The sequence below is a fragment of the Neovison vison genome, chromosome 2, assembly GCF_020171115.1.
Source record: "Neovison vison isolate M4711 chromosome 2, ASM_NN_V1, whole genome shotgun sequence".
Classification (NCBI taxonomy): domain Eukaryota; kingdom Metazoa; phylum Chordata; class Mammalia; order Carnivora; family Mustelidae; genus Neogale; species Neogale vison.
Genome location: NC_058092.1, coordinates 166,807,873 through 166,828,877, shown reverse-complemented (window position 1 = coordinate 166,828,877; position 21,005 = coordinate 166,807,873). Strand labels below are relative to the sequence as shown.

The window sequence follows — 21,005 nt, the reverse complement described above, 5'->3', positions numbered from 1 at the left end:
AGGCTATTTAGGTGGTTTCCTTTGAACTCGAACTCACAATGATCTGTGAGTTTAATAGGACTATACATAAATTGCACTAAAAGCAAAATATAAAGACAAAACCACTTGTTGCCAGTCCTCCTGAATAATCAGATTACTCAGAGTGAAATAAATTTAAATTCAAGCGAGTCTTCTTTGATTTGGCAAGTTTTCCTAATTCGTTGGGGAGCTATCTTGCACAATCATTCAAATGACATAAGGTATAATCATTTTGCATACAATGTAACTTCTCTTTCAAGAAAGGTACACTTTACCACTTAAGCCAATTTTATTCTGGTTTTCTTTATGTAAGTGTGAAAAAAGAACAGATGTTTTTCCAAAATTATTTAAGCTTGGAAGACATTCTATCCTTTTCTTCAATATAATCCTTCAGAATCACCGAAACCATCATGGTGATACCTTAAGCAGCTGATTTCTTTAAATCATGTTATTAAATAAATATCAGAACACACAGCATTGTTCCATAGATAAAATGTTTATTATAACAGAATGGTGTGAACTATTTGCCACGCTAATTTCATTTTCCACCATGGACTTGGGAAAAAAAAATCTAGTTGTTCTACATGTTGAGCACCAAGAGACTTCTAAAACTTACCCCATTTCTACGGCTCATTCCCTACTACCAACATTCCTTCAGATCTTCTCTGATATAATGTTTAACTGGAGTTATCAGCTGGCTCGATCATGCTTCATTATAAAACCTATTAAAAAGGTCTTTTTATAAAAGCAGAGTTTTCTCTGTTACTCCAAAGTCCTGCAGATACTAAAATGAGATCCTATGCAATGCTTAAAAATGCAGAGAGCTGTCTTTGAGTTATTTTTTCATTATGCAAAACTTGGCCCAGGAGAGATGGCCATGTACCTCGTTAGCTAAAACAAGCAAGCATGTCGGGACTGCAAATTAATTTACTGGAAGAAGTTGAAGTAGATGCGAGTAATTCAGGTTCCTAAGGCAAATCTAAGCCTAACTGATCGGGGCAACTTACTGTCAGAATCTCCAAAATGTTTATCCTCATGGTTTCCTCCCCACACTCTGAGAGAATACAAACTCCCTCTTTTTTTTTTTTTTTTTTTACAAACTCCCTCATAAGCTAAACCTGCAAGGGGAACAGCAGAAGGTCCATGGGAACCAACAAATGTAGGTATGACCCTTAAGTTTTCAAAAGTATCATCAGTACATGCTCAATAGCTCCCCAAAATCGATGGAGACAATCGGGTATTTATCCTTTCTCCTTAATTTCTTGTATTTAGGAAGTGCAGGGTTCCAAGGAAGCTTGCGTTCTTATGTAACACGTGTCATCCAGCCAGTGTGATGTAGTTGGGAATAGAGCAGCAAAACCTTTCATTTTTATCAATTATGTCATTACCTACTAATTCAAAATACCAGTCACTAGGGTGTTCTTCCTCATTCTATGTTAATCTCATGTCTCTGTCACTTTACTCTCCCTGAGGTCTCTGCGTTGAGAGGTGTATAACAAGTTGGATTCGATTTTCCTACCCAAGTTATGAAGCCCACTGATATCGGCACATAGTTCTCTAAACGCAAGAAGGATACCAGATTGGTTCCATCAGGAGCCAGGAGTAAGGCAAACAATGTGTTCACATTGTCAGTAAAGGTAAGTGTACTTCTCACGCTTGACCCTGGGAACCTGCAACCCTCCGGATAGTCTGAGACACCTCACTGGTAACATTATGCAAATTCCTTAAGGAGAATAAGCAACAATCTCCCTCGGATGGTATGAAAAAATATATATATATATATATATATTTTAATCAACAGACTGGGCTTCTATTTGTGGGCTGTGAATGCCATCCGATTCAGAAAATCAAAAAAATCTTCCCTTTTCTATGCGTCTTTCCTTATTTTTGACACTTGGACGAGGACAGCACGTTGGGATTTGAGGGGTACCGGCGTGAATCGCCGGCATGTAGAGAAATCCGGGAGAGCCACACCAGCGGGGAAAGTAAGGATGGTATCAGACGCATTTCATTTCAGGTCTGATGAGCCTGCATTTAGGATTTTCCGGCTGGGCAGGTCTGCCAGGGCATCTGGGAGATGGGGTTTTTATTCCTCTTCTCACACTCACTCACACACACACACACACACAAACACACACAGCCGACACACACCTGGGGCGCGTTCAAACTATGTGCGGTGGGTGGTATATATGAATGTGTATGTCTATTTTTTTTTTTAAATAGCTTGACATCTGACAAAGACACGAAGGCAAACGTAGGTGCAGAGAGTGCTCTGAGAAACGTGCACAGCGCGCGAGAAGCGCCCGTTAGAATGCACCATCTCCGAGCATGAGGACAGACATGGCAAGCGCGAGGGGCGGGGGCCGACACACAAGACAGAGACCCGCAGCTCCCCACCGACAGGGCGCCGCACCCCTGCTTACTGTGGGCTCTTGGGGTAGAAGGGCAGGGTCACATGGCTGAGATCCTGGAGGTCGAAGGCGGTGGGCTCGGCGGAGATCGCCTGCCGCTTGGTGCGCGGCTCGCCCTGCAAGGTGCCGGCGCTCTGCTTCTGCGCCTGCTGGGTGGCCGGCCGGATCACCGAGCGGTACTTGTCCAGCTCGTTCTGCAGCTTCTGGATCAGTTCGTCCTTCTGATCCAACTCCAGCTCCAGCTCGTCGATGAGGGCATCCCGCTGCCTCAGCTCCTCGATCTTCTCCTGGAGCGCGTACTGTAAATCCCGCAGGGTGCCCATGCTCCTCCGGGCCGCCGGGGCGCCTGCCTGCCACTGCCGCGCGCCTTGGGGCTTGCTCCCCTCTCCGGTCAACTTTCCCCAAAGTCGCCGCCGCCTCCCGAGTGCAGACGCTTCCTACTCGAGCCCAGAGCCAGCCCTGGCTTCTGAGCATGCCCAGTCCGCCGCTCCGGCGCCGACTTTCGGTGCAGCTCCCACTTCTCGGGCCGCCGGGGAGGCTGAGCGTGGGGACCGCGAGACAGCAGGTCCAAGTGGGGACTGAGCCGCGGCGCGGCGAGCGCAGGGCCGGAGGCGGGCGCAGGGCGGCGGGTGCCGGAGGAAGCGGGCGCTGCGCCTGGGGCTCCTGATAAGCCGCGCGGCGGGGCGGAGCGGGCGGGCGCGCCACTTCGGGGTGGGGAGGTGGGGGAGACGCCGGGGAGGACCCCGCGCCAGACCGGGGAGGCGCCAGCCGGGGGGACCCCCCGCCCAGCCCTCCCCCTCCCTGCCCGCCCCGGCACCCCGGCCTCGAGGCCGCTGGGCTACGGTCCTGGCCGCGTCTTCGGGCAGGGCGGGCTCGGCATCCGGAAAGCCCCGGGGTCCGGAGGTGCTCTGGCCGTCGGCCTCCCCAGCAGAGGCTCCCGAGCTGCGTGGCCGCGCTGTCCCCGCGCTCACGCCACCCTTCCCCCGCGGAGCGCCGCGCACAGGTGGCTAGCGCTGGAGAAGAAACTTGCCTCCCGCCGGAGTGGAGCCCGCGCCGTGAGGGGGGGGGGGTCCCTGACGCGCAGGTGCCTTTGGGGAAGGGGCGGAGGGGGCGGGGCTTGTGGGTCGTCGCACCAAGCGAGGCCTGCCTCCGCTCCTGCCCACTGCTCCCCTTTCCTCCCCGTCCAAACTCACACGGAGGAACTCTTGGGCAGGTCTGGCCCCGAGAAGGCCGCTCAGCTCCCCCTCCTACCTGAGCTAGTGTCTACGGAAGAGTTTCTGGCTGGGCCTCGCGTCTTCCATTTGCTTAACTTAGGGTGAGGGACCGGAGGGGGGCCGGGAGAGCAGGAAAAATCCATGCGGAGCGCCAAAAAAGTCCATCCTGAACTTGAACCGTATCTTTAAAAATATTCCTTCTGTGACAACCAAGCTGTTAGAACGGTCTCCTTACACTTGAATGGCAAGACTCAAACTGTGAAGATCAGGGGGAGCCCAGATGGGCTACAGAAAACTGTGCTATCCCCCCCACCCATCCCCCTCATCCCTGCCCACTTAGTATTTCCTAAAATGATGACAATCCGGTTGCAGCTCTCTGTGGAGGGGGGATTCTCCCATCATCTGAACACATGTATAGAATCTACAAGTATTTACTTGCTACTCACCTAAATTCTTACTATTTGTCTAAAACCTCATGAACTCGTCCAACTTTATAGCCTTTATTAGCGCCCCCCTTACTTACTATTCCTGAGCACTCAGTATTATAAACCAATGCTCTATGTGGCCATTCCTTAACACTACAAGTCCATACAAAATACATTAAGATCGAATTGCAATCCAGAACTATTCCCTGGAATCTAAACTTAGCCAAGAATGAATATATTGGTCTCAAAAAAAAAATTTTTTTTTTGCTTTTACTTTTGAATACACAACTATCTTAGCTATCTGAGCTAAGAGAAAAAAAAAGAAAAGAAAACAAACCAGCTAGCTAATGGCACATTAACCAACTTTTTGATTCAGAGTGTATCTGTTTGTAATTAGAGGTAAGCATGACAAAGGATATGCAATCCTAAACATTCTTCCACTCAGGTCATGACCTAATGCTCTTAGCACAGGTGATAAAAGACACTTAATTTTTCTTCTTTTCCAACATGGACAGGCATTTTCAGAAATGCACTTATTTCAGAATGTAATACATAAAATGGATAATCCCCAAAACAGTCTCATTTGTAGTGAACAGACCATGAGTAACTCACAAATACTGACAGCAGTGAAATAGTTCAGAATTGTTGTTTTGATTAAAACTAAACCAAGCAGAAGGCCTGTGGCTTGTATAACTGATTCTATTCTAAAAAAGAGCTTCTGTGACAATTTCCTGGTCCCAGGCAAAAGGCCAAATTCTTACTTTATTTAACCTATGGGGATTCTTTAATTCCATGGGAAAATGTTTTCAACTAAATGCCTTTTTCCTATAGATCTATATAGGGGTCCTCCAGGTCAAGAGTTTATATCTAGAAATATATCAGAAGCAAGGTACAGAGGATATCTTTAAGGTTCATTTGAGGCCTAAATGGAGTTACTTAATGTCTCTGGGCAGCACAAAGCAGAGAAGAATTCATTTGTAGAATGCCTGTCTACATGCACAGAAGAAAATATACAGTATTTTGAATAAAAGTGAAGTTTCTTTACACTGACTCATGTAAATATTTTTCAGTATGTAAACTATCACATCCACATGTAACTAGAGGAAATATCCATGCTACATTTCATTCTTGTGATACAAAATGTATCCCATGAGGAATCCTATCTTGAGAGTCAGAAGTCTGTTATAATGCATGCAAAGAAAGTAAACGGCCAAAACATAAGACTATTACAACTGACTTAATACCTCTAAAAAGTATTGAAGCATGTATATAAAGATGTATCCGGTTGTATTAGCCTGTATTATGAAAAGAATAGTTTAATCCCCCCCACTTTATAATTACATATGCAAAATCCAGAATTCACAACTTTTCCATTCTTGAACTCAAAGTAAATATTTTAAGTTTTGCAATGATGTTCTTGACCGGTTGTTTAGATCTTAAGGGGTCCATTTCAACCTTTTGAGGGATCCCCATCTTTTTTTTAAAAGCGTCTTTTGGATTGTACTTAGTAAATGCTGGAAACAAATTCTAAGTGAAAAAGCAAGGTCCTGTAGCTACATTTCAGCAGACGAATGCATTATATGTCCCATGGTAAACGAAGTCGGTGAAACTGTAAGATCGGAGGTCAGGCACAAGCCTATTTCCTGCTTACTCGGAAGTGAGTACACACATCTGAAATGGAGTGGGGTGGCATCTGCTGAGCTCTTCCATGCCCTGTATCATAGGGTGAGGCCTCCATGGCATATGCTAAAACACGGAGCAATGCAAGGTTGAAGGAGCTGAGTTTATACTCTAGAATTCCACAGTCAACTCACAACTGGCTCTTTAGCTGGTCTCTCTTTGTTCCCACCCTAAGAGAAAAGACAGTAGCCAGCCCCACCTAAGGCACACAGATGTTCTTCAATTTCACACCGATCCCTTATGATGGAGAATACATTGTATCATGCCCACCTTATTCAATGTCGCAACGATCTAATGAGGCATTGGATAATGCAGCTTCATCATAACACTGGCTCTTAAGAAAATGAAGTCTGGTGAACTTATCCTCCTTCACAAAAACCATAATTAGCCTCAAAAGGACACTTATCCAAGTGTCCATTCCACTGATGCTACATGTTACGGAAGAGTCCTATGTATGAAAGCTTCTTCTGCCATTCCATGTGCATATCTTGAGTAGAAACAAACAAACAAAACACAGCTGAGCTTTTCAGGTGATGGAGGTCACCCCTTACAGAAAATTGCCACGGGTAGCAGGTATCCCCTAAGAAACAGGAAAGTGACCATTACTGGTACACATGCTGGCATGCTCCAAATTGCTAATCTCAATCAAGGCCACAGTAAAAATAACTTCCCTGAAGTCTTTTTTTTTTTTTTAAGATTTTTTATTTATTTATTTGACAGAGAGAGATCACAAGTAGGAAGAGAGGCAGGCAGAGAGAGAGAAGGAAGCAGGCTCCCTGCTGAGCAGAGAGCCCGATGCGGGACTCGATCCCAGGACCCTGAGATCATGACCTGAGCCAAAGGCAGCGGCTTAACCCACTGAGCCACCCAGGTGCCCCAACTTCCCTGAACTCTTAATGCATGAGTGGCACTGCTTAATGTAACCCCACCAGGGAGTCTATTACTACTTCCACTTACATCTGAAAAAGTGGAGGCAGGGTCTCACCCACCTGATGAACGGCAAAGCTTGGATTTGAATCCAGACCATTGGATACAGAGATCAAACTCTGACTCCCTGCCCCTCATTATCTTCTGCAGGACTTCCAACTGTTGCTAAGGTCTTGATACTCTATCCAGAGAGAGAATAACACCCTTAACATTTTTAGCCTGACTTGGGGAGGTGGAAAGAAGAAAAATTTGGAAAATTATGAAAGAGTGCGAAAGAGAATTTTTAGAAGTTCTTCTTCCTCAAATTGTCATCACTCCAGCACCATTCCATTCTGGCTGAAGGTGCACCCATCCATCTGGGATTGTCCTGGTTTTAATACTAAAATCGCTTACGACTATCCTGGTGTTAAAGTTCAAGTCCTAGGTACTCCCTTGGTCCTGGATAAACTGGAACAGTTGGTCACCCTATTTAAGTCAGGATTGCTGGGCTTTCCTACATTATCAATATTTTCAAATTTTGCTTTCAAAGTTACAGACAGAAAAGTCAAACCTAGGAAGATCTGGAATGTTAATACTGGCTATTTTAGGCACAGTACAAATCCACTTACACATCTGTGTTAATATGTTCTAAGGAAATAATTATCCTCTCTCAATGCATGAGAAGACACCACAAGAACTGTCTTTGCACTCCAAAGGGCATGAGTTAGATGACAGAATCTTCACTTTACTTTAATAAATTAGAGATTCTATGCTCTCCTTTAGGCTTACCATTTTTAAAAAAGATTTTATTTATTTATTTGAGAGAGAGAGATACAGCAAGAGTAGGAATATGAGCAGGGGGAGTGGGAGAGGAAAAGCAGGCTTCCCTCCAAACAGGGAGCCTGATGTGGGGCTCGATCCCAGGACCTTGGAATCATGACCTGAGCTGAAGGCAGACGCTTAATGACTGAGCCACCCTGATGTCCCTGGTTTACCATTTTTGTAAAAATCTGGACTTCAGACATATTGGCATAAAGCACAATGATTAAAACACCTGCTATCTGATTACCTCCTACAGAATCAGATGATTCTTATGATTATATCTGGTGGCAGATTTGGCCATCAGGGATCCATATTTAAATGGATATAAGAAAAAATTCTCATGGTTTGGCTTTTTAGAAGTTAAACTTCCGTGCATGATACATTCTGCATGGAAAAGAAAAAAAAAAGCCATAAACCATTAATGATGAAAAACTTACTGCAGAGATTTGGAAAGTAATAGTGCATTGTACCATAATTGCTAATGTGCTTAGAGTTTAATACCGAATTAGTGTCAGGCCTAATATCAGTTGAAATGCATTCTTATATTCCACAGCTTAAAATGATGGCATGTTATTATGGAGCCTGAAGTAGTGTTCATGAAAACCCATGCATTGTCTGCCAAAAAAGAACACTTCTCTGGGCTCTTCAGGAAGCTTCCCATTTCCAAATAATGTCTCCAAATAATGGAAGAAATGAAACATTTTTAAGAAGAATAGAGTTTGGTTTTCCATATTTTTTTCACAAATGGAGAATATTAAAAAGCACAAAATGGGACTTCAAATATTTTATTCCCAAAATATTATTTTGCCATATTTTAAGCCCAGCAAATGTATATATGAGTAGGCAACATTGTAATATCTCTCCTGTCTGAGTAAATTTATTTTTTCAGTTCTATTCTCATATATAAATGTACATCTTTTCATAAGTTAATGCATCAGTATTTTTCACAGGAAAGTAAAAACTGTTTGAGGAAGTAATTTTGCATTTGAGAGCGTATTTGAAATCAGGTAGCTTACAGAAGAAGAGCTCTGACAGTCAATGACTTTTGGTTGCTGCTCTTACTTTAAATTGCATTTAACAGCAGAATAAAACTCGGCCATTTTCAGCCTACATGTTTTGTAACCAAAATTGAAAGTAAAAACTAAAACCACATTTTGCTAGAGAACTTACTAAAATTGGTAAAGTAAGAAAGTACTGAAGATATAAGAAAGATAATAAGATAAAAGTTTGAGCGAACTGGGCTTTTATCGGTGAGTCAAATGAATGGATGAGGCAACAGAAAGGAAGCAAGGCATTTGTTTGCACTGTGAGAATTTCAGAGATCTGGAGGACAGGGGAAGTTGCAGCAAGTAGGGAAACATCCAGACATCTTCGCCCTCCTGAACATAATGGCCAGGTAAATAGCACCTAACTCCAAATTCAGAAAACTGTTGATTCTATGACTTTTATACAATCATCATGAGATAGAAATCCAGAAATCCATCTTTAATGATGGGCAAATGAAGTGGTAAGATGGTAAAGCAAATGAATGTCATTCTAGGGTCAAGATACAGAACCTGATGATTATGAAGGCTTTACCCATGGACCAAGGATAGAGACCCAAGTGGGGGCCTAGGAGACACATATTTTCAGTATGCATTTGTAACCAACTGTACAATTACCAGTCACCATGCCCAATGCACATTTCTTAAAAAGATTTGGTAATTTCTTCCTGGTTCAGACTATATTTTTTAAAAAAAATCATTTTTCAAAGCACAAAGCACAGGCATTTGATCTGGTAGGTAAGAAGGCCCCACATAAATAAATATTAAATAGAGACTTTTTTACCCTTTTTTGGTATTAGGCAGAATATTCAGTGTCTGTCTTGAGTCACTGCATTATGTAAGAATGTTTTTACTCAAATATCAAAGTTAATTTAGGGAACTATTATGGAAAATTCATCTAAGTTTCCCATAGAATACAGTACGGCCAAAATTCTAACCATCTATCTTTCTTAGAAAAGCATCTATGTTGAATACCAATTGTAAGTGGAAAAAATGACAGGAAAATCTTCAAAACATTTATTTGTGGAATGCTAAAAGCAATTGCTGCTGTTAGGAACATAGAGAACATAGTGGAAATTGCTTATTTTCAGCTTGTAGTTTTTACTGGTCAGACCCTCTATCCTTGCACAGCAAGTAACATTCCTCCGGCAGTCAGAGAGCTCAAGCTTACCTAATATCACAGCATTCCACATGCACTCCATTATCCAATTTAGTTACTTTCTGCCTCTATCATCAGCATTCTCAAAATACAGAGAACTAAAAGAATGTCAGCAGTTGCCAGGGATGGACAAGTGGCCCCCTTCCCCACCTGCACCCCCCCCAAAAAAGGGCAGCAAAAACATCCTTATTTTTTACTCATAATGGATAGCACAGAATTGTAGCTGAAATGTACTGCTGAGACGATGTAATCCAACATCCTAATTTTAAATTTAAGGAAATTGAAAGGCCAAGGGACTCAAGTGACTCAGCCAAGACAGAAGCAAGTTTAGAACTGAACTGTGCCTATTCCCAGCATCCTGTTCTTAAAGTTATGAGATTCTTTCACTTTGAGCTTTGTGATTAGTGCACACAGAAACCTGATTCAGTTCTCGTGAAAATCCCACCTCCTAGCTCTTCATGGGTAATAGCTGTTAAGGCCCATTGAGAACACTTCAATTTGTGCAGAAAACAAAATCTATCAAAAGGCCTTTAATACTTCTAATTGGTTCTATTATGCCTCTCCTAGTCCTCAGACTGTAAGGAATTGTTTTTCCATGGAGATCTACTGGACTTGATGGTGCAGGGGTGTGTGTGTGGGGGGGTGTGGGTGTGCGCACTTGCACAGGCTTCCAAGTCAGGCATATGCCACAGGTGTGAAACATAAACCACACCCTCCTAATCAACCCTCATTTATGTCAAAGCAGACGTGAGCATATATATGAGCATACTCATATATACATTTGCTGGGCTTAAAATATGGCAAAATAATATTTTGGGAATAAAATATTTGAAGTCCCATTTTGGATGTACTTGGGGAAATAGAGTAAACCACCTTGCTTACTTTTTCATTTTTCAGACACAGAAGCTCAGGTCAGGTCTCTTCCCATCACAGGGTTTTAAAAGTCTTTGTGACACAAAGGACAGCATTATCAAAACAGAGAAAATTGATCTCCCATTCTTATAAATTAAACCTAACCTAGAACTCTCAAAATAGAGATGGTGACACCTGTTTGAATCCCTGAAATTGTGTCATCGGTCTTAGAACATTGGAGACAATTTTAAGGTACACTAACTTCAGACTATGCCAAAAGATGATTTTGTTCATGGAGTACTCTAAGAATTTTTACCAAAAAAAAAAAAAAAAAGATAGTAAAGACATATTTCAAAATGCATTGAAACATAGAGCATTTAAAAGCTTTTTACATTAATATTTTTCCTAAAAATACTTTTGTCCTTTCATATTCTCAGTATAGGTTCTTTTAATCACCGATCTATCTATACAGCCAATTTTTAACATATTATATGACTTCCAAACTCTGCAACCAGGGAATATCCAATGGCGAGAAATCAGAATAATTAATGAAGAAAACACAGAAAAACAAGATGCAGCATATGGTAACAGCTGGTGGAAGAGTTAAACTCAGTGGTGAGTGAACAGCCTTGCTAGCAAGCCCATAACTCTAACTGAGAGCTCTCACCCATCAAGTGTATATACTATAATGTGATATTTCCTCCAAGGGTGAACTAAAGAACACTAGTTCCTTAAGAAAAGGGCAGAGAGGGGAGTTCCTCATAGTCAAAAATACTTGAGAACCCCTGAGAAAAGTTCAGTAAAGCAGGGGCACCTGGGTGGCTCACTGGGCTGAGCCTCTGCCTTCGGCTCGGGTTCTGATCTCGGGGTCTTGATTGCAGGGTCCTGGGATCAAGCTCGCATGGGGAAAATCTCGCTCAGCGAGGAGCCTGCTTCCCCGACCCCCCTCTGCCTGCCTTTCTGCCTACTTGTGATCTCTCCCTGTCAAATAAATAAATAAAATCTTAAAAAAAGGTTTAATAAGGCAAATTTCTTTCTGCATTATTCTATATAACTTATAAATTTCCAATATGGACTATGAATCTCCAAAATAAATACATAATAAATATACACAGTTGATTCAAACAACTATTTATGATAGTGAATTTTTTTTAAGATTTTATTTACTTGACATAGCATGTTAGTGAGTGAGTGCAGGAGTAGAGGGAGGGGCAAAAGGAGAGGGAGAAGCAAACTCCCTGCTGAGCAGGGAGCCTCAAGACATAGGGCTCCATCCCAAGACCCCAGGATCATGACCTGAGCCAAAGGCAGACACTTAACAGACTGAGCCACCCAGGTGCCCCTATGATAATAAATGTTTAAAGGTAAATTAGGCAACTTACTGAAAATCACAAGCATCTTCCCCCTCTGTGAGTTCCTCATCAGTACCTACATACACAGCAGGATCAGAATCTTGATCCCACCAATAGGACTGCTGACCATCAGAATCTCCCCTTGAAAGTCACAATTCACCCAGTCTCTGACCACAGCAGACATGACAGAAGACCAGAGAACATGACAAATTTGGCGCTCACAGGAAGGACTAGGCTCGCCATTTGACCCACAATCACATTTCCTATCTTTCAAGTTAGGGTGGGCCACTGGATTGTTGCTCAGGTTAGGAAAGTGGTCAAGGAAAAATTACAATGGGACTGAGATCAGGAGAGCAATTGATTAATAATTAATCACATAAGTGTTATACTGACCTTTTAGTTCTTATAAATCTCCAGGCACCAAGCAATTTCATCTTAACATTTCAGAGTTTTTCCACTAGTGATTCTCTTTCTGCCTTTGAAATCCTTCACCCAACCCCTTTCATGACCTTAAAATCTCAACTCCCTCACCTCCCCATCACTGGTTCCACTGTTTGAGTCATTAACTCAATGAACTCATTCTTCCCTTCTCTCCTAAAATATCACTTCCTCTGATAATCCTTCTGAATCATCCCCATGATATTTTCCCTTCTAATAGAACTTATAATTTATAATTATATATTCTTTTCAAGGATACTTGCTAAACAGCTATCTCATCATTAGGTGGTAAACTGCAAAAACCAAGGAACTACATCTACCTTGTCCACTAACACCTGGAACCAGTAAGCCCTCTCTCAATGTTTGTCTGTTGCACTGACTAAATGAATGGATTCGAGAAATATTTATCTAGTGTCTACAACAGACCACTGCAATAACAGAAAGCTGGCCCCTTTCCGCCTTTTCTCCATCAAAGATTAAACCATCAAACTGAACCAAAGGTCCATTGACACAATACAGAGATGGACTTCCCTGCACATGGGTGGCACTTGGCAATGCATGTGTCCTAAGCCCCCAACTTCAGCATGACCAGCCGAGGGGAACCTGCTCTGATCACAGGTATTAGGTAGGTCACATGTTTGTCTGCTTTTCAAATAGCACCTATTTCCTATGTTCTTCCTGGACATATTTGTGGTATCCGAAGCCCCTGGACAGTTACCCCAAATGTGGGCCTAACGACTCACAGCAACCACCACAGGCAAAACCTTTGAAACTACAGTATGTGTGTGCACCCACGAAGTGTATATAGTAGAGATGGGGGGGTGGTTGATATATGGTGTATATGTGTGTGGATATATTGGTGTACACACACACACACACACACACACAGAGTTAACTCTTGAATGAACTCAGGTGTGAAATGCGTGGGTCCACTTACACGTGGATTTTTTGGATATAGTCCAATAGTATGTGAATGTAGTTTCTCTCCCTTATGATACTTTTTTTTTTAAAGATTTTTGTTTATTTATTTGACAGACAGAGATCACAAGTAGACAGAGAGGCAGGCAGAGAGAGAGAAGGGGGAAAGCAGGCTCCCTGGCGAGCAGAGAGCCTGATGTGGGACTCCATCCCAGGACCCTGGGATCATGACCTGAGCTGAAGGCAGAGGCTTTAACCCACTGAGCCACCCAGGTGCCTTTCCCTTATGATATTCTTAATAACACTTTCTTTTCTCTAGCTCACTTTATTGGAAGAATACAGGATAGAACACATATAACAAAAAAAATACGTGTTAGTCTATTTATGTTATCGGTAGGGCCTCAAGACAACAGCTGACTATTACAGACTATCAGTAGTGAGTCAAAAATTACACATGCATTTCCGACAGCATGGGGGTCAGTGCCCAACTCCCATGTTTATCAAAGGTTGACTGTGTGTGTGTGTGTGTGTGTGTGTACTGAAAACGGACATCAATAAGGTAAATACAATTTAGAAGTGAATACAGGTAATTTCTCAGTAACAAGGTAGTAAAAGGTGACATGAAAACTATGATACGGTGGTTTTTGGACAACTGATGCTTTAGCTCCCCATAATTCTGCATGTCCTTTCTGTACATAATAAATTGAATATATCAGAGGCTTAGATTAAAACTTTTCTTTTATGTAGGGAAAAAAAACACAGATATCACTCCTTGAACATCTTTGCCTGCTTAAGTCCCATGATAATGGTTTTCTACCTGTCATCTTGAGCACTTCTAGGAAACAGTTATTTCCTGATACCCAACCACTCTCCACCTTTTTCAAATTGCACCTAGAAAATCTGCAGCGAGCAGATCGGTGGTTGCCACAGATGGGGGATGGGAAGTGGGAGAGAAATGAGTGAATTGTTTGTTTTTTTGTTTTTAGTTAAATTGAAAAAAAATTGCACCCAGACAATCAACTGTCTCGTACTTTTAAATCACCATAATCCCAGAGTCTTTCTTACTTGTAGGCTTATAATACATTGTCTTCAAGGTTCAGTGCTCTTTCATATAACACAGGCAATGTCAATTCTGCAATTTCTTTCTTCTCTTTCTTCCCAAGCCCTAGCTGCTACTTCCAAAAAGCTGATGGTCAAGTTAGGAGTTGGCCTGTTTTTGTAAGAGTCCTTCTTGATGCTTTTCCACACCCCCCATAAGCTATTCATGTTATCTGATAGTATTTTGAAGGCTGATGTTTCCGATCAAGGTGCTTGTAAGTTACAGTGGTGCTGATTAACCAGCCTTTGTGTCCTAACCAGTCGCTGCACTGACAAAAGCTTCAGAAGTTCTGATTGAAACAGAGTTCAAACGCAAATTAATCCTCCCAAATATTTCTCATCCAATAACTTAATTTAGAAAGTAGACTTATCTCCTTCTCCTCTCTCTTGTTCTTTCTTTTGCTCTTTCCATGGAATACAGAATTGGCCCTTCCAAGGAAATCATAACCTTACTACTACTGAACGCCAAAGCGCTAACCTTTGGGGGCTAGTGATAATCTCAACGTTAAACTGCTGTTCAGTTAAACCCAAAGACAGAAGTAGATCGTTTGTTAATGCCAAAAAAGGAGTACTTCTCAAGTAGATGGTTCCTATAATTTCAAAAAGTTTGGCAAAAAGCCTTCCTAAGTTCTCCAAATTTACTGCACTATATAGATTTTGTAAATAAAGGTAATTTTTGACATTGACCATAACCAAAGCTGGAACTTTTCCTATGAAAAATAGAAAAGGAGACTTCCTCTTCCATGGAAGAGAGTCAGATTTGGAGACAAAGACTCAAAGCTTTGTATACATACACCCGACAAATTTGTATAAATGAAGCCTTTCAGTGCAATTATTTAATGCTGCCTCAGAGTCTGAATGGAAACGTAAGTTTCTGATTTGCTAAATCAGCAATTTGCTGATTTGCTAAATTTGCTAAATTTGCTAAATCATTTGTTAAAAATGATGTGAATGTAAAAACTTTCTTGACATTGCATTCTTTATCTCTACTGGTTCTTATTCATATTTTTCTTCCTAAGAAATAAGAGTCTCTCATTTCAGTTATCATCTTTTTGGAGACAGGATTTCCTAAGAGGAAAATATATGTAGAGACGATCAATGTAATTAAGCTTTATAAAAGAAAAAAATCTTATTGACAGAAGTATATCTTTCTTTATAATAAATATTTTTCTCAATTAAAAATAATATGCTGTAGAAAATGGGATCAAAATTTTCATTTGTCACTTTTTAAAAGTACGAGGTTAAGCAAATTGTGAAACTTACGCTTCTCCTTTGCATGGTTTATTTCAAATATATTTCCATAAATAGTACACAGCCTCAGCAGAGTACATTCTTCACATTTTTCCCTTGGCTATTAAATACTAATTTCTAAGGGCTAAAATCCAGAATTAAAGGTACAATTGCACCCTCTACTGTCCAAATTTTCTATTCCACATTGAGCAAAAACAACATTGCATGTTTCTTCAACACATAGGTTATAAAAGTAACAGGCAAACCCTGTTGGCTTCCATTTGACATTAGGTAGTAGATCTTCAAACAATTAAGTTATTTGTTAGAACTTCTTTAGTTCTAGGACTGGAAACTGGACATTTATACAGTTGCTGGGACCAAGGAGATTCAGAAAACTGTGATTCTCATCAAAGTACTAGAAATGTGAAGTATTCATTAAAGGAGAGGAAAAATATCAACCCTCAAGCCAACAACTGGCCACACTTCTAATAGCATAGAGAGTATCCCCAATTTTTCTCAAGTTAGAAATTAAAATAAACATTAGTGTTGTTCTAAAACCATACATTGAAACTCCAAAAAATTAGTTTTGAGATCTTATTTTCAATGCTTTAAAGACTATAAGTCAAAATTTATAGCTTATGTGTCCCTTTCCTTTCAACCTATTTTCGTTGTCTTAATTAGACAGTTGTTTGATATTTATTCAAGAGATTTTCTTACCAATTTCTATTTCTATTGCTAAAGAATTAGCTTGTTGCTGGCAAACCCACCCACCAAGAGTAACTAGAAAAGCTAATTTCTACCCCTCACCACCCCTGCCAGCAAAAAATATTTAAGGCAAAAATGCCTGAACAATAGGGTTTGAAGGGCTAATATCCGGGAGGAGAGCAAAGTCCAGAGAGGTAAACCTATCATTCAGCATCCTTTTGGAGGCATTTACAAATTACAAAACACTCCTAAAGAGGATAAATAATGAAGTATGCATTGGAAGCTGAGAGGCTAAGAAGTTGACAATGCTTCTAAATGTCTCATGGGACCAGAGAAACAAGAACAGGAGTTCAAGCCCCACTAGTTCAAAACCACAAAGGTCAAACCTCAACTGCTAACAATCCAGTATCATTATAATAAAGGCTGAAACTGCCCATTGAACCCGTTGGATCCATAACGGGGTTAAGGCGGTCCACTTGCTCTTCAAGTGCAGAAATGATGTTTCTCCTCAGCAGAGTCTCAAATGACCTCACATTGTCACACACAACATCTGGGATTCAATCAGAAACAGGTACACCAAGAGACAATAAAACAAAAGGCTAAGGGAAAAAAAAAGCATACAACAAGAGCAGAACCATGGGAATCCTGCTCCTGAAACTACCTGATAGGCACTTTTAAATACTTGTTATGAATATGTTTAAGGGATATGATGAAAATGTTGGTAATTTCAAAAAAAACTGGAAGCTATAAAAAAAATTGACATTTTAGAACTGAAAAAATTCAGTAACTGTATTTTAATAATTCTGTAGTTGTGTTGAATGGCAGGAGATAAAATTAGCAAACTAGACTATAAATCCAAAGAAAATAGAATAAAAAGAAAAAGAGAAAAATAATTAAAAAAAAAAAACAAAAACCAGAGGGATAAAAAGGATGTGAGACATGGGATCATAAAGAAAAGGTCTAACATCTATGTAATTGGAGTCCCCAAAGGGGAGGAAAGATAGAATAGGACAGAAGTAATATTTGAAGAAGTAATGGCTATGAATGTTTTAAAACTGATGAAAGATCTATCAAGCTACAATTTCAAGAAGCACCATAAGCCACTAGCATAATAAATAGAAAACAGAGACAGACAAACACATATAACTCCAGGTATATCATCGTAAAACTTCTAACAATCAAAAATAACAGAGAAACTCATATACTCGTCACCTTCAGAGAAGCTACAATAAGGTTAGAGTCAACTTTTCAGTGGAAACAGTGGAAGTCATAAAGCAACACAGTGGTAACCTCAAAGAGCTGGAAGGAAAGAAATCCACCAACATAGAGTTCTATACTTAGCAAAAATACCCTTTGCAAGTAAAGGCAAATAAATATATTCTGGGGAAACAAAAATGAGAGAATTTGTTGTTAGGAGATTCACTGTAAAGAAGACACTAAAAAATATTCTTTGGGGGGCACCTGGGTGGCTCAGTGGGTTAAAGCCTCTGCCTTCGGCTCATGTCATGATCCCAGGGTCCTGGGATCGAGCCCTGGGTGGCTCAGTTGGTTAAGCAGCTGCCTTCGGCTCGGGTCATGATCCCAGCATCCTGGGATCGAGTCCCACATCGGGCTCCTTGCTCGGCAGGGAGCCTGCTTCTCCCTCTGCCTCTGCCTGCCGTTCTGTCTGCCTGTGCTCACTCTCTCTCCCTCTCTCTCTGACAAATAAATAAATAAAATCTTTAAAAAAAAAATAAAAAATAAAAAGAAATATTCTTTGGAAAGAAAGAAAGTGAAAGTAGATGACTGCAATAAGATGTAAGGGGAAAACTACCACAGAAAGGAAAAGGTAAAATATGAAGCTACATCTATATGAACGATTGCTGCATAAAATAATAAAAACATCTAACATCTAATAAGAGGAAAGGGAGGAGGGGATTAGTAGGGGTAAAATTGTTGTCATGATGTCCTTCAATGGATGAATGGGTAAAGAAGATATGGTCCATATATACTATGGAGTACTATGCCTCCATCAGAAAGGACGAATACCCAACTTTTGTATTGACATGGATGGTACTGGAAGAGATTATGCTGAGTGAAATAAGTCAAGCAGAGAGAGTCAGTTATCATATGATTTCACTTACTTGTGGAGCATAAGGAATAACACGGAGGATATTGGGAGATGGAGAGGAGAAGTGAGTGGGGGGAAATCAGAGGGGGAGATGAACCATGAGAGACTGTGGACTTTGAGAAACAAGTTGAGGGTTTGGAGGGGGGCGGGGGGATGTGTGAGCCTGGTGGTGGGTATTAAGGAGGGCATGGATTGCATGGAGCACTGGGTGTGGTGCATAAAAAATGAATGCTGTAACACTGAAAAAAATTTTAAAAAGAAAAAAAAGTATTATCAGGCATGGGACTGTCTGAGAAGTAATAAAAGTATTTATCTTTAAATTTTGCTAGTTCTGCCTGCCATTCTGTCTGCCTGTGCTTGCTCTCGCTCCCTCTCTCTCTCTCTCTGACAAATAAATAAATAAAATTAAAAAAAATACTCTATAAATTTTGCTAGTTCAAGGATACATTGCATGTTATAATTTCTGAAGTAAGCAAGTATAGAAATAAAACAGGTACAATCAAAAAATTGATGGACAAAAAATGGAATATCAAATCAAAAAGGAAACACAGAACACAAATAGTAAGATGATTGATTTAAGCCAAAATGTACCAGTAATTAAACTAATAAATAGAATAAATACTCCAATTACTAGACAAAGACTGTCTGACTGGATTTAAAGAACAGAACTATATATATCTTATAAAGAACAATTTTATAAAGGAACAAAAAAGGTGTGAGGTAAAATTGTGAACCACAAACCAAAAGAAAGCTGATATAACTTTACTAATACCAAGGGATATTTTAAGAAAATAAACACTGTTAGAGGAAGAAGAACATTACAAAATAATGAAAGGATTAATTTATCAGAATGGGATCAGAAATCTACATTTATATGTTCTTAGTAACAGACTCAAAACATGAAAAATGAAAATTAATAGTGCTAAGAGGAGATACAAATTCACAATCTTATTAAGAAATTTCAACTTATCTCTCAGAAACTGACAGACTAAGCAGACAGAAAATTCATCAGGATATAGATGATTTGAATAATACACATAACAAACTTAATTACAATCAACTTACTCCCATATCACAGAACACACTATTTCCTAGGGCATAAGCATGTTTTATTAAAGCTGACCACATGCTAGGCCATGAAACGAGTCTCTGCAAAGCTCAGAATATTGAAACCATGTACTGTTACTGCAGAGAAAGTAAGCTAAGAATCAGTAATAATAGTAATCTCAATAGATACAAAAAAGATGTCATAAAACTGAAAATCCATTCATGATTTTAAAATGATCTAAAAATTCAACATAGAAAGTACTTACTTGATAAAGGAGATCTGTTAAAAAAAAAACCTACAAGAAATCTCATACTTAATGGTGAAATATTGAACGTTTTCTCCTCATAGCACAAAAAGAAATGGATGCCTACTATCACCATTCCTACTCAAGATTATAATTGAGGCCCTACACACTGAAATAAAGCAAAAAAAAAAAAAAAGAAAGAAAATACATAAAGATTCATAAAGATAAAAAAAAGATTACATACTTTTGGATAAATTCTATATCGATATTTTTAGATAAGTTCTAAATCAATACATAAGTTTAACTACAAATGTTAGAATAAGTGAATTTAGGAAGGTCAGGGGACACGAGGTTAATACGAGTACTGATGTCTCGTGTGAGTCCAAAAAACACTCACCATAAGGAAAAGAATTGATGAAATGAACCACACTAAAATTAGGAGATTCTTTTGATCAAGAGACATGATGAAGAGGAGTATCTGCCATTACACATTTGTCAGAACCCACAGAATGTTCCACACCAAGCGTGAACTCTGACATAAGCTGTGGACTTTGGTGATGACGGCGGCTCATCAATCATAACCAACGTCCCACTGTGATTCAGGATTTAGTATGTAGGGGCGGCGGTGCATATGTGGAACCAAGGGCTATCGGGGAACTCTTTGTACCCTCTGCTCAGTTTTGCTGGGAACATAAAACTGCTCTAAAGAATAGTCTATTTCTTTAAAGATACCATCAGGAGAGTTAAAAGGCAAACTATAAAATAGGAAAATATATTGATAATATATATTTAATCAGCAAAAGGCTTATCCTCAGACTATATCTGCAATTCCTAAAATTTAAACACAAGCTTTATAACCTCATAGAGAACTGGGCAAAACACCTGAAAATTTCAAGTATTTTCTAGTGGGACTGGTGACCAGGAAATGGCAAAATTTTAAGGCCTTTGAACAAGGAAGACAAACTAATAGTCAATAAACATATGAGAAATTGCTTAGTTTCATTAATCTATAGGGAAATTTAAACACAGTGAGATACCACTACATATCTATTCAAATGACTAAAACTGAAGAAAAAAAATCATGACAATGAAGGTTAGAGAGTTTCTGAAATAAGGGAAATTCTCATACCCTACTAGTGGGGGTATAAATTGGCATAGCCCCTTGGGAAAGCTGTGGCAATTTCTGCCTCAATGGAATACATGGATCCCCGATTCTCTAGAAACTCGAATCACAGTGATATACCCAACAGAAATACATAGATAGCACATGATATGTGCAAGGATATTCATAGAAATGTTATTTGTAATATACCCAAGTTGGCAACATCACAG

The 21,005-nt window shown here is 40.1% G+C and overlaps 1 protein-coding gene across 2 annotated transcripts in view; it reads right to left on the bottom strand.

Moving 5' to 3' along the window:
* PRKG1 (protein kinase cGMP-dependent 1) overlaps positions 1-21,005 on the bottom strand; it is a 1,249,306-nt gene that overhangs the window by 1,162,012 nt on the left and 66,289 nt on the right. Inside the window, exon 1 of one of the 2 annotated variants that reach the window (XM_044239522.1) lies at positions 2,442-2,752. The exons of the other annotated variant lie outside the window; for it this stretch is intronic. Within the exon in view, the coding sequence (XP_044095457.1) occupies positions 2,442-2,752 (311 nt within the window). Of the gene's footprint in view, positions 1-2,441; positions 2,753-21,005 lie in introns of those variants that run through there. 2 annotated transcript variants of the gene reach the window in all.